Here is a 14,658-nt window from a genome sequence, read left to right as displayed (position 1 = left end):
GTTAAAGTTTTTGGTCAAGGTAGTTTTTGATGAAGCTGAAGTCCAATCAACTTGAAACTTAGTACACTTGTTGCTTATGATATGATCTTTCTAATTTTAATGCCAAATTAGATAATTACCCAATTTCACGGTCCATGGAACATGGAAAAGGATAGTGCGAGTGGGGCATCCGTGTACTTTGGACACATTCTTGTTATTATTGCGAAAAATGTGACAGAGATGTAAAGGCAATAATTTAAACTCGCATTTTGAAATATTTTAAATGAATTAAACAGGATTTTTCTCAAAATCGTAAAAATTAAAATCGCATTTAAGTCTAAAATGACAAAATCGCAATAATTTCTGAATTTACAGTATATTAAAGTACAAAAATATACATTTTAATTTTTTAACTAACAGTTGATGTACCCAAATATTGCCAAGCAAATCCAACAGAGATTTTACCAGATCCTGACAACTGTGCTCATTATTACAACTGTTCTGTTGCCATGGCTACAACCTTCAGAAGTGGTACTCCAGTAGTTGTGAGCCAGAATCAGATGGAATGTCCGTACCCAGACCTGTATGATCCTGTACGGAGAATGTGTGCTAACTTTACATCTGTAGACTGTAAACAAAGAAAAGAACCACAGGCTCCATGTAATTATTTATCAAAGCAGAAAATTTAGTTTGATTCTTAAACATTTAGATTATATTTGCTATAAAAAATTGATGTATCCCAAGGTTTTAATACACACACATATTGCATTGAATAGTTTACTTTACATCATTTTATTTTTAATTTTTAAATGGAGCTATTTTATCTGATGGAATTGGACTATTAAAAAATTGGTGAATTCTCTTCCCCACTGGCACAATTTTCTAAATCTACCACTAAAATTTACTATATAAGAATGTTAACAAAAAATCATGTGATGCCTCACAGTATATTCCTATTAGTGAGAGGTCCTTTCTTTCACTTTGTACTTTTTTACATTCTGAGGGGATTATCCCCCCTTTTTGCACTTTTGAATTACATATCTTGTGATTATACATGTGTCTGGTATCTTTTAAGGTGAATATGAACAGAATCTGTGTAAACCTGGTGATGTCAGTTGTCCCCCTTGTCCAGACAGACTTCCATCTTGTGTTGGCATGCCTGATGGTGCCAACATGTTTACTGGTAGAGAATGGAAGGCTGATTATGCTATTTGTTATCAGAACAGAACCTTGGAATTAAAGAAATGTAGTACAGGATATTTCCATCCAATAACACACGTTTGTACAGAAATTGTTAACCATGGTGAGTTAACAGTGAAAAAACTATATTCTTTTTATGCTCCATTTATGGGCATTATGTTTTCTGGTCTGTGCGTCCGTTCGTCCGTCTGTTCGTTCGTCCGTTCGTCCGTCTGTCCCGCTTCAGGTTAAAGTTTTTGGTCAAGGTAGTTTTTGATGAAGTTGAAGTCCAATCAACTTGAAACTTAGTACACATGTTCCTTATGATATGATCTTTCTAATTTAAATGCCAAATTAGAGTTTTGACCCCAATTTTACGGTTCACTGATAGAAAATGATAGTGCAAATTTCAGGTTAAAGTTTTTGGCTTCAGGTTAAAGTTTTTGGTCAAGGTAGTTTTTGATGAAGTTGAAGTCCAATCAACTTGAAACTTAGTATACATGTGCCCTATGATATGATCTTTCTAATTTAAATGCCAAATTAGAGTTTTGACCCCAATTTTACGGTTCACTGAACATAGAAAATGATAGTGCAAATTTCAGGTTAAAGTTTTTGGCTTCAGGTTAAAGTTTTTGGTCAAGGTAGTTTTTGATGAAGTTGAAGTCCAATCAACTTGAAACTTAGTATACATGTGCCCTATGATATGATCTTTCTAATTTAAATGCCAAATTAGAGTTTTGACCCCAATTTTACGGTTCACTGAACATAGAAAATGATAGTGCAAATTTCAGGTTAAAGTTTTTGGCTTCAGGTTAAAGTTTTTGGTCAAGGTAGTTTTTGATGAAGTTGAAGTCCAATCAACTTGAAACTTAGTATACATGTGCCCTATGATATGATCTTTCTAATTTAAATGCCAAATTAGAGTTTTGACCCCAATTTTACGGTTCACTGAACATAGAAAATGATAGTGCAAATTTCAGGTTAAAGTTTTTGGTCAAGGTAGTTTTTGATGAAGTTGAAGTCCAATCAACTTGAAACTTAGTATACATGTGCCCTATGATATGATCTTTCTAATTTAAATGCCAAATTAGAGTTTTGACCCCAATTTTACGGTTCACTGAACATAGAAAATGATAGTGCAAATTTCAGGTTAAAGTTTTTGGCTTCAGGTTAAAGTTTTTGGTCAAGGTAGTTTTTGATGAAGTTGAAGTCCAATCAACTTGAAACTTAGTATACATGTGCCCTATGATATGATCTTTCTAATTTGAATGCCAAATTAGAGTTTTGACCCCAATTTTACGGTTCACTGAACATAGAAAATGATAGTGCAAATTTCAGGTTAAAGTTTTTGGTCAAGGTAGTTTTTGATAAAGTAGAAGTCCAATCAACTTGAAACTTAGTATACATGTTCCCTTTGATAAGATCATTCTAATTTTAATGCCAAATTAGAGAATTTATTCCAATTTCACAGTCCTTTAAACATAGAAAATGATAGTGTGAGTGGGGCATCCGTGTACTGTGGACACATTCTTGTTAATAATTGCTTAAATAAAACTGATTTTGTTGAATATCTTAAATTATACTAGTCTCACTTTAAGTATCACAATACTATTTTGATGTCTTGGAAAGTCTATTTACCTTTTATTTGTGTCAAAGCTTGTTTAATTTAGTTAAATTTATATCAATGGCGATCTTTATGTCATTTACAAATGTTAGAAAGTAGGAACAATATAGTGGTAAATACAACAACTTTCATATTATCAACTCCAACTAACTCAGATATATTGATTGAAATTAGATGAAGCATTCAATAAGATTGATAATTTTCTACTTTATGTATTATAGTTGATGTACCAGCATATTGTAAGGCCAATCCAAGGGAGATAATACCAGATCATGATAACTGTGCACATTATTTTGATTGTTCCAAAGTAAACCAAAACAGAACCACAAGAGCCATGACCACAGGAGGCATGTCTGAGTGTCAATATCCTGACTTGTTTGATGCCCAGACGTTGACATGTCAGAGTTTTGCATCAGTGACATGTCATGACAGACCAGAACCACAAGCTCCATGTAAGTTAGTTTAAACATACTGTGGATTCATTATTATTCGTTGGATACCAATTTTCGTGGATTTCGTGGGCACAGTCAAACCACGAAATTAAATATTCAACGAATGATAATTTTTCTATAGGTTTGTATGCAGACTTCAGCAAAACCACGAAATTAAATATCCACGAATATGCAAGTTTTTCTTAATCCACGAAAATTGGTATCCACGAAAATAAATGAATCCACAGTATTTATTTGTAGTGGATTGGGAAACAAGTTTTGCAACTTATATTAATCCCTTTCCACTCCATGTAAGTTAAATACAATAAATTCAAATATGTTGACAAATTGTATATACATATGGATGCACCAGAAGCCTATTATTTAAGGAGGTTTGGTGCTGAGAGTCAAAATAGATTTGTCATTAGAGAGATGCAAAAGATACCAAAAATTAAAACTCATAGCCAAGAAAAAAACTGCCAAGTTCATGGCAAAAATTGACCAGAAGACAAACAGTATACAAAACACAACATAGAAAACAAAAGACTGAGTAACATCAACCCCACAATAAAAATAAATTACAGTTTTCACATTTCTACACCAAGAGATCGATTATAAGACGAAAATGAAATGTAGGACCATTTTTTCAGCCTTTTTTCTTTTTATGTTGTGATCAATGTGTATCTGAGCATGCTCTCTAAGGGTTCTTTCATTGATTAATTTTTCAGGTGATTATATCCAGAATTTATGTAACCCTGGTGACAGTAAATGTGACAAATGTCCTAACAGATTACCTAGTTGTGTTGGTCAGTTGGATGGATTCCAGCCATTCCCTAATCACTTGTGGGAGGACAAGTTCATACAATGTTATAAAAACAGAACCATGAAGGTTGACCACTGTCCACTCAATCAATTCTTCAATCCTAGAACACTAAAATGTGCTGATAAAGTTCAACCAGGTATAAATTTTGTGAAATAATGTGATATTTTACTTTCAATTTATGAAATACATAGAAAAATTCAAAAAAAATTCCTATGCATAAAAATGGTATCAAGAAAATTTCTAATTAATTTTGTTTGATTTATTACTTTTATATTTTTTAAAAAGATGAAGAAATTGTGTAGGCCTAAGGGACGACATCAAAAGTTCAATGTAGGATAAAAAACTAAATTCACATAGTTTTTTCACTGACCCCCACCCCCCTCTTAACTTGATTTAGGAAACATTGATTTAACTATATGGATATATGTAAAATCGATTTTGGATTAACAAAACTTGCAGTCATGTTGACCCCCCACCCCCAAACTATTTGATTGAAGTTTTTATCCTACATCAATCTTTTGATGTCGTCCCTAAGAAGTAGTCATTATGGAGTTGTGATATAAAAATGTTACTTTATGGAGTTTTTATGGAGTTTTTATGGAGTTTTTTTTATTAGTGAACATAATTGCATGCAACAGATTTGTATGTTTTAAATACAATATATATATCTTTTTGATGATTTCTTGAGAATTGCGATTACAGTCATCAGCAAAAATGAGTGGAAATTAATTTCACCATTATACAGAAACGTGTAAAATACAAAAATCTAACAAAATTTAAAAGGTATGAATGAAGAAAAGAAAAAGACTGCTAATGAATACTACAATAATATTTACCATTTCAGTGGATGTGAAAGATTATTGTACTGTATACCCTACCTCTATGATACCTGATTATTGTTTTATTATATTTACCATTTCAGTGGACGTGAAAGATTATTGTACTGTACACCCTACCTCTATGATACCTGATTATTGTTTTATTATATTTACCATTTCAGTGGATGTGAAAGATTATTGTACTGTATACCCTACCTCTATGATACCTGATTATTGTTTTATTATATTTACCATTTCAGTGGATGTGACAGATTATTGTACTGTACACCCTACCTCTATGATACCTGATTATCAGAACTGTGCCAAGTTGTACAACTGTACTGATGGTACACATACAGAATGTACTTACCCAGACCTGTACAATGTACAGACTCAAGTGTGTCAGAACTTCATGACAACTAGATGTGATGGCAGACAAGAACCACAAGCTCCTTGTATGTATATTTGCATTATACTGTTCTAAAGATTAGAAGATGGTGAAATTTAATAATTTATAGTGAATGTTTAAGATGACTTTTTCATGAATTACAAACTGGCTGCTTCAAAGTCTCCCATTAATAAATTAATTTGTGAGAACCAAGTAAGAATAAAAGTATATGTTGGTTAAAAACCAACGAGGCAGCAACCAAACAACTACAGGTATATACAACCCCTCCTACCATAAACAATTTATTTTTGAAAATTTACTCAAAACAAAGGAATGATAGAAAGGACTGTTTCCCATTGGCAAACATTTTGTTGAAAGTTTAGATATTCAGTGTTAAAGCAAAAGAACAACTTTGTATAATGTTTCTACTTGGTTGACTCTTTTACTTTTTGTTTTCAGGTGAATATGATCAAAACTTGTGTCCACCAGGTGACCAATCCTGTAAACCTTGTCCTGAACGTTTACCTAGTTGTCGTGGGTTACCAGATGGAGACCGACCAGTTTCCATGGCCCTTTGGACCAATGTTTATGTCACATGTTTACATAATCGTACCATGGCTGTTAGAGATTGTCCACCAGGGTCAGTCTTCAATCCAGTCACTCTACAGTGTATGTCAGTGGTGGCTAAAAGTGAGTTACCATACTGTTAAAAATTAAATTAACTTGTTGAAAAAATAAGGCTATCGGCTAGGTCCACCTGAAAAAAGTAGTGCAGGATAATATTTTTGAAAAACGTCCTAGATTTTAATAATGCAGGAATACAGGTAAGTTTTATCTACTGGGAAATGTTCAATCTGGCATACAAAATTGAAAGCATTTTCTTGTCAATGAATGCTAAGTGGTCAGTACTTTATAATTAATGTCACCTTTAAGTTAGGCACATATATTGAATCTACCTAAAGGTTTCTAATTTGAAGGTAATAATGATCTTGTAAAGATTATGACAATGAAAAACGTTGTTATGACTTAAGAACTATTTTTTTCCACATTTTAATCATAATATTTTCCCAAGTCTTTATGTTATTGTTTATAATTTTAGGTAATGTAGATAATGTATGTGGAGCTAATCCAACGATGATAAAACCAAACACCAATAATTGTGGTCAGTACTATAACTGTTCTACTGTTACTAAGTATGGCCACCATCTGATGGAGTGTACATATCCTGACCTGTTTGACCCTATCACTGGTCAGTGTAGAGAGTTCTATAATGTTCAGTGTGACCAGAAACATGAACCAATGGCACCTTGTAAGTTTGAAGAAAAGATACTCTCAGCTAATTATCTTTTAAATTTTAACATTGACATATTTATAAATTGCACATTTTTACAGAGATCATTTAATTCTTTAAGATGACTCTTTTGGATTTGCGAGTATTGTAATGAATTTTCACATTGTTTGGACATTCCAACCGACAGCTGGGTTGTCTTTTCAAATTACAAGTTTTCCTTTTTAAATTCTATTTTGTAACTGCAGAGTTGGTATGCTTATAGATATAGGGAGATGTGGTATGAGTGTCAATGAGACAACTCTCCATCCAAGTCACAATTTATAAAAGTAAACCATTATAGGTCAATGTACAGTCTTTAATACAGAGCCCAGGCTCACACCGAACAGCAAGCTATAAAGGGACTTTTTAAAACTGAATAGTAAAATTTCTCATTAGCTTTTACATTTAATACCTTTCTCAATATTTTTTTGCAGAGCTAGTTGTATACCAAAGCATATGTTATAGAAACAAATTTGTTTTCAAAATTCAATATGATCATTTTCACCATATAAATGGATTCAGGTTTTAAAAACCTGTGTGTTCTTAATTACAGATAATAGTCATTTATTTATTTTCCTTGTCAGGTGAATATCTACAGAATTTATGCCAGCAGTCTAACACAAGTTGTGCCCCTTGTTCTACCAGACTACCTTCCTGTGTAGGGCTCCCTGATGGTACTAACCCATTCCCTGGGAAAATGTGGAAGGCTGACTTTATTAGATGTGACAGAAATAGGACTGTAGAAATTACACATTGTAAATCAGGATACTTTCATCCCAGGAAAATGATATGTACTAAGGAAGTCATCCCAGGTAATGGAGTAAAGAATATTTCTTTACTTGTAAATTATTGTAAACTTTATTTAAAGGTATTGCACTTAATGTGTTCTTCTTAAACTAGCTGAATGATGGAAGTTTATGTTCTTCTTAAACTAGCTGAATGATGGAAGTTTATGTATCATTGGAATCCTACTCTTTGATTTTATTAATGTTAGGAATTAAATCTCATGCACACAATACCAATAATACAATTTTATTAATGTTAGGAATTAAATCACATGCACACAATACCAATAATACAATTTTCAAAACACAGAACAAATGACATTCATGTTAACAATACAGGATATTGTTTGGCTTCCAAAATTCGTTAAACCAATATTGTACAGGCTGTTGTAAAATGCTCTTTGATAAAAAAAAAAAAAAAAAGATGTAAAACAATTGAGATCAGAAAAATAAATGGCTGATATGTATGTATTAATATTTTTCATTATGTTGTTTTTTCTTCTTAGCGTTTTAAAAAACCTTCTACTCAACAGACTGAATATATTTTATTTACAAGAATATAATAAAAATGTTTAACCTGTTCAATATTAAGTTGATGAAAATTTTCTACTATGGTTCAAACATTTCATGCATGGCATATAACTTCAGTTGATATTCCTGATTATTGTGGAGCCAACCCAAGTGATGTGTTACCTGATCCAGATAATTGTGGTAGATATTATAACTGCTCCATGTCTCCTGGTCATGGCACCAAAAGGTCAATGTCACCACTAAAGATATCAGCCTATCACATAGAATGTAGATATCCAGATTTGTTTGATCTTGCAACCATGCAGTGTGCTGGGTTTGAAACTGTTAGTTGTCCAAATAGGAAGGAACCACAAGCTCCATGTAAGTATTTTAAGAATTGTCATTAGATTTTATTATAATTCTTTTCTCTTTGTATATTATTAATAGTTTACCGTTTTCTATTGTCTTCTAAGCACATTGTTACTAGATTGTAAGTAATACTTAAGCTGAAAATATATGTGTCAGATTGTCAGGAAAAAGGTTGCTTACTCAAACAATTATTTTTGTAAAATTTTTATGTGTATGTTATCATTTTTTAGTTAATAATGTAAAGATTAATAGGCTCTTTAATGAGTTCATATTTGAAACTGGATATGTTTTTTCAAGTGGTAGAACTTTTTTTGAGTAACAGTATATAGGCTAAATACCTATTGAGTCAAATAATTGTTAGGGTTGATATGGGCAACATTTATGCATTGTGTTGAGACTGTTTTGAATATATCTACTGTTTTTCTAGGTGAATACCAGCAGCATATATGTACACCTGGGGATCTATCCTGTACCAGATGTTCAGATAGACTACCAAGTTGTGTTGGGTTATTAGATGGACCTCATCCAGTACCCACCCAACTCTGGATGACAGGTTTTATTGTCTGTTATAAGAACAGGACTGTCAATGTTACAGACTGTGCTAATAATGAGTATTTCAATCCCAGACTCAATAGCTGTATGAAGAAAGTTATTCCAGGTAATGAATAAGAATTTTATATAATGTAAAAAAAAAGTAGAAATGGTATGATTGCTAATGAGACACTTGTCCACTAGGCTTCAATAAGTGGAAATAAGCAATTATAGGTCACTGTAGGTCCTTTCACAATGAAAAAAAACACAGACCCCATACCATATAGGTGGCTATAAAAGCCAAACATAAAAATGTGAAACCACTGAAACGAGAAAGCTAAAGGCCTTATTTATAACAAAACAAATGAAAAACAAATATGACAAATATGAAACAAAGAAACCAACAGAAATACATGGTCCTAATTTGGAACAGGCACAAAAAGAATGTGTTTTTGGAGGGTGGTTATACATTTTACTGAGAGCTGTCTGCATTTATTGCATATAATAATTAATTTGATAATTGAAAATATACCTGCTATCTGATTTGTCACAAGAATTCTGACCAGCTGAAAAACAACATTTAAACAATCAATTGACTTCACAACATTGTAATTATTTGTTATGTTTCAGTTGATGTTCCTGAGTATTGTAAGGCCCACAGGACAGCAGTGTTACCAGATCCAGATGACTGTGCTAAATATTATAACTGCTCCTCTTCAAAACATCAGGAATGTAAATATCCTGACCTCTATAGCCCCTCGATATTGTCATGTGACAAGTTCACATCTGTATCATGTGATCAAAGACAAGAACCACAAGCTCCATGTAAGTATTTACATTGTAAACATGGTAAATTGTCATATTTTTGGGAGCAGTATTTATTTTAGGTACAACCTCTTGAAATGTTGTACAAATTGTTGATTTTTTTATAATTTAGGGTGTAAAGAGGGGAGGGGATAGCTGGGCAAATTCAATTAACACCAAGCTGAGAATAAAATACATATTTCAGAAGACCTTCTAATATTATATGAAGATACATTACTTTGTCCTTATCCAATATAGTGAATCTAATATTTAATTTACCAGTTTGTCTGTCATGTAACTCTGATCAACTCTACTTCAACTTCTTTGTTGGATTTTGAGCTAACGACTTGTGTGTTTCATGAAGTGGTAGCAAGTACCAATTTTTAATTCAAGACTGTTAAAAGGTTGTTTAATTTGAAGTTTCAAAAAGCATTGCCATAAAAGCAAATATAAATGAAATTACATTGTAACCTGTGTTATCCGACACACTGGGGGACCAGAAAAAAAATGTCGCGTTTATCAGGGTTTTTTCTGCAAGAATAGGCATATTTTGGGATCATGAAAATGTGTCAGTTAAAGCAGGATGTTGGAATACTCAGGTACCGGATTAGGCAGGTTACACTGTATAGGCTAAAAACACCAATGTCATGAATTAATTTTTGTTTTGAAATTAGATTTCAGACTGTATTTATCGCTAATCTTATTATTGATAATTTTTGTGCTTATCTCATATAATAATAATTGTTAATCAATAGGTCAATATGACCAGAACAAATGTCCAGTCTCAGATCCCAATTGTAAGCCATGCCCAGAGAGACTACCTAGTTGTATAGGATTACCTGATGGACTAAACATATTCCCTGGAAAGTTATGGATGACTGATTATATACAGTGTTATAAGAATAGGACAATTGATGTGAAAGTTTGTACCACAGGTTACTTCCATCCAGTACAGAAGATGTGTATGATAGAAGTCAAACCTGGTAATATATTTATTCTTCTCCATTTCTACTGTTTTATGTCAATTAATATACTTGTCTCAGTCCATAAACTTTTTTATGCATTTTTCTTGATTTGAGGTTGGGAATTGCTGTTAAATCTTCACTGAGTACATTATTTGTGTTTTATTACCTAGTACACAAGCTGTACAATTCATTTAAACAGACATTGAAATGTTCATGTAGAATACAGTGTTCTTCGAAAAAAAGAGAAAATTAGACGCTTGTTCAAAATTTTACTATATATCATATTTGCTATTTTATGATATTAATAATTGATCTAAGCATGAAGTTTTTTCTTTTTTTCTTTAATCAATCTGCAAGCTTTGCTTAAATGTTTTTTCTATTTTTCAGTTGATGTAAAGAACTACTGTAAAGCCAACCCATTAGACATTTTACCTGACCCAGATAACTGTAGTCATTATTACAACTGTACTCAGGTTAACCTGTCTACTGTGACCACTAGTACAGAATGTGCCTATCCTGACCTGTTCTCACCTGTAACTCAAAGATGTGAGATGTTCACCTCAGTGAAATGTATGAAACGGCCAGAGCCGCAGGCTCCATGTAAGTACTATTATCTATGCATTCCCTTACAGAAAAACTAAATGATTAAAAAGGCATACTTGCAAAAAGTTGGTACTAGTTGCATATGTATTGAATAGAATTACAGTTTTAAGTATATCCAAATGAAGCCTTATGTAAAAGGGAACTAAAAAAAGGTAAAAAAAAAATTTAAAAAATCTGTTTTGCTATTGTGTGGTATTATTTAACAATTTGCTGTCTACATTATCATGTAAAAAAATATCGCTATTTCATGAAATTTTCGTTTGGTCTTACTGACTGATAATTTCTTTTCTCAGTTCAGTAGAGTGATATGAAAAACTATCACTAGAAACTAATAATAGATATATGCCTGTTGTCATTGAAATTAACAACGTCGTCATAGGTAAGACAGCAATAAACAGATTATCATTGGTCATCTCAACTCGATTGCTTTTATCACTTTCGACACACCAGCTCAAGCGAGATAACCAACAATTATCTCTAATTATGCATCTTAATTATAGAAGATAAACCAGTTTTCATAATAGTTCTAATAGTTACACAGAAAGACTACAAAGTCATGAAGTCACATTATCAGTAAGAGATGCATCTTTTTTAAGACTGATAACCTGTTTTATATTTATGAAGGTGAATATGAGAAGAACCTTTGTACTGGAACATCATGTCAACCTTGTCCTGACCGACTACCAAGCTGTGTGGGACTATCTGATGGTAACCATGCCTACCCAGCTCAGATGTGGAAGTCAGGATACGTCACTTGTTATAAAAATAGAACCACTAATATTAGGAAATGTACGACAGGATACTTCCATCCAAGGAGACATGTGTGTATGGTGGATGTTGTCTCTGGTAAGCATTCCATTTAGAGATATTCCACAAGTTATTATTCTTACTTGTAAACATCCTTTTAGAATATGACTGCATAAATTTCATGCTTTTCCCATTAATTTCCCTGGCTGTTGTAAGACCCAACATGGATGATATTACCGAGACCCTACAAACTTCTAGATATTATAGATATTTGAATATAGTTCAGTTAATGCCCCTCCCTTTTGTAAGGCCAACCAACTTCTCTATACACTTGCTTTAAAAAGGGGGTATACTGTTTTACCTCTATCCATCCATCCATCTGTCTATCCGTCAGTTCATCCTTCAGTCCCATGATTATTTTTCGTCGCATCTCTCTTAAGAACTACATTACAAGAATTTCTGAAATTAGGTTTCAGGGTTTATATAAGTCAGCTACACTGTTTGATGTGTTTTCAGATTTATCCCTAAACAACTTACTGTTTACTGAAATAATTGGACAGGAGCATCATCAGTAGCTCACACTTTCACTTTTATTATCACAGACTTTCAAGACTTTTTAAACTGTTTTATGTGTTGCTATTTCAGTTGACGTTCCTGAATATTGTAAAGCTAACACGGCTGTTATTATCCCGGACCCTACAAACTGTGCCAAGTACTATAATTGTTCTGACCCTACAAGACAGTATATGAAGGAATGTACCTATCCTGACTTGTTCTCCACCATTACACAGAGATGTGAGAGGTTCCAGATGGTGGGCTGTAGAAAGAGACCAGAACCTCAAGCTCCATGTAAGATAGAAGTTGTAACATTTTAATTTTGAAAAAAGGAAAAAATGTTCCTATGAAATACATATGCAAGCTTTTTGAATAAAAACTCATAAATTTAATCTATATGTTCAGAGATCTTGGTTTTGTCAGAAAAACACTATTCATTCTTTCCAATTTATCAATTTTATGAGCTTTACTGTGAATTTATTGATATTCGTTGGAAACCAATTTCCATGGATTTCGTGGGTTCGGGTAAACCACAAATTCAAATGTTCAACGAATTACAAATTTTCTTTAGACTTTGTATACAGATATTGGCAAAACCAAGAAATCAAATATCTGTGAAGATGCAAGTTTTCATCAATCCACGAAAATTGATACCCACGAAAATAAATGAATTCACAGTATGCTAGCTTTTTGAATAAAGACTCATAAATTTTAGTCTATATATTCAGAGAGGTTGTTGGTTTTATCAGAAATACTCTGTTGCTCGTTTACCAGTTTTATGAGCTTTATTACATACAAATGCAATGACTAACTTTTGATAAATTTTCTTTAGGTGAATACAACCATAACCTGTGTACTGTTAATGACCCCAATTGTCAGCCCTGTCCATCACGACTACCTAGCTGTGTGGGTATACCTGATGGGGATCGTCCATTCCCAGCACATCAGTGGACTGACCTATACATTACTTGTCTGACCAACAGAACTATTGCCATAAGACATTGTCCATCAGGGTCAGTGTTTGACCCAAGTAGATTGCAGTGTGTTAACAGGATTGAACAAGGTACAAGGCAATTAGCTAGAGTCCATTAATTGAATTGTTTTAATTTCCTCCCTGTTTAATACATTTTGACAGCTATATGACAATGAAAGTTTAGTTTCACCTTTTTGCTTTATTGCTTTGAGATAAAATCATTCTGACATGGAGACAGGGATTTTGGTTCATTTTTTGCTGCATAAAAATGTGTTTGATTCACATCAGTTTAAGTTTTACTTATTTGCAATCAGTGTTGACATTAGCTTGTTCTTCAGATCCTCAATTCTAAAAACAGAAATTTAGAAATACAAACTTTTTTTATGAAAGATTAGATTGGTTCAATGGCTTATGTAATATGTTACATTAGATGCAATTTAAAAGACCATTGATTGCAACTATCTACATTGACCTATTAAATACAGATATTTATTTTGTTAATTTTATTTCAGTTTTGATGTGAACTAATTGTATCATATCATTTTTTTGCAGGAAACTTGCAGAGTTATTGTGCTGCCAATCCAACAACTAAGAAAAGACATCCTACAAATTGTGCCAAATATATTGACTGTTCTACCAAATCTTCACCCTATGGGGACTATATAAAGGAGTGTACCTATCCAGATCTCTTCTCCAGAGTAACATTCAAATGTGAAAACTTTTCTACAGTTAATTGTATACCTCTACAGGAACCTTTAGCACCTTGTGAGTAACATTTGTATTTTCCCACTTTTTATGCCCCCGCCGCAGCAGAGGGGACATTAAGCTTTATCCTTGTTGGTCTGTATGTTCAAAAATTAGTTTCCATTCTCTAACTTTAGTTTGCCACAACCAAAGGGTATGAAACTTATACACAATGCTTATTACCAAGAAAAACACAGCTCAAGTTTGAATTTGGATGGCATCACTATTTCCATTCCAGAGTTATGCTCATTTACAGATGGGAAAATTGCTATATTTTTCATTTCAAATTTTTTAACTTAAGTTTGCTCCAACCAAATGTTAAAAACTTATACAGAATGCATAAACTCAGGTCAAATTCGAATTTTGGTGGCAACACTTTTTATGTTCTTGAGTTAATGTTATTTGCAAGCAAGGACATCATCTATGTCCCATGGATACATTCTCCATCTATTTAATTTAGTTACCTACACTAATTGATTGCCTGGCTCATACCTGGTATT

General features: G+C 32.8%; 1 protein-coding gene across 1 annotated transcript in view; it reads left to right on the top strand.

The window, feature by feature from the left end:
- Nucleotides 1-14,658, top strand: part of LOC143078901 (uncharacterized) — a 73,727-nt gene that overhangs the window by 3,828 nt on the left and 55,241 nt on the right. The window contains exons 6-22 of the mRNA XM_076253957.1: nt 400-639; nt 1,055-1,282; nt 3,004-3,234; nt 3,942-4,172; nt 5,115-5,309; nt 5,702-5,932; nt 6,342-6,551; nt 7,157-7,384; nt 8,006-8,248; nt 8,664-8,894; nt 9,398-9,592; nt 10,327-10,554; nt 10,924-11,136; nt 11,764-11,985; nt 12,532-12,735; nt 13,274-13,504; nt 13,967-14,179. Of these exons, the coding sequence (XP_076110072.1) occupies nt 400-639; nt 1,055-1,282; nt 3,004-3,234; nt 3,942-4,172; nt 5,115-5,309; nt 5,702-5,932; nt 6,342-6,551; nt 7,157-7,384; nt 8,006-8,248; nt 8,664-8,894; nt 9,398-9,592; nt 10,327-10,554; nt 10,924-11,136; nt 11,764-11,985; nt 12,532-12,735; nt 13,274-13,504; nt 13,967-14,179 (3,774 nt within the window). The remainder of the gene's footprint in view (nt 1-399; nt 640-1,054; nt 1,283-3,003; nt 3,235-3,941; nt 4,173-5,114; nt 5,310-5,701; nt 5,933-6,341; nt 6,552-7,156; nt 7,385-8,005; nt 8,249-8,663; nt 8,895-9,397; nt 9,593-10,326; nt 10,555-10,923; nt 11,137-11,763; nt 11,986-12,531; nt 12,736-13,273; nt 13,505-13,966; nt 14,180-14,658) is intronic.

The sequence above is a fragment of the Mytilus galloprovincialis genome, chromosome 6 (genome assembly GCF_965363235.1).
Source record: "Mytilus galloprovincialis chromosome 6, xbMytGall1.hap1.1, whole genome shotgun sequence".
NCBI lineage: Eukaryota > Metazoa > Mollusca > Bivalvia > Mytilida > Mytilidae > Mytilus > Mytilus galloprovincialis.
Note: the sequence above shows the minus strand (reverse complement) of the source record. Positions and strands in the feature narration are given on the sequence as shown.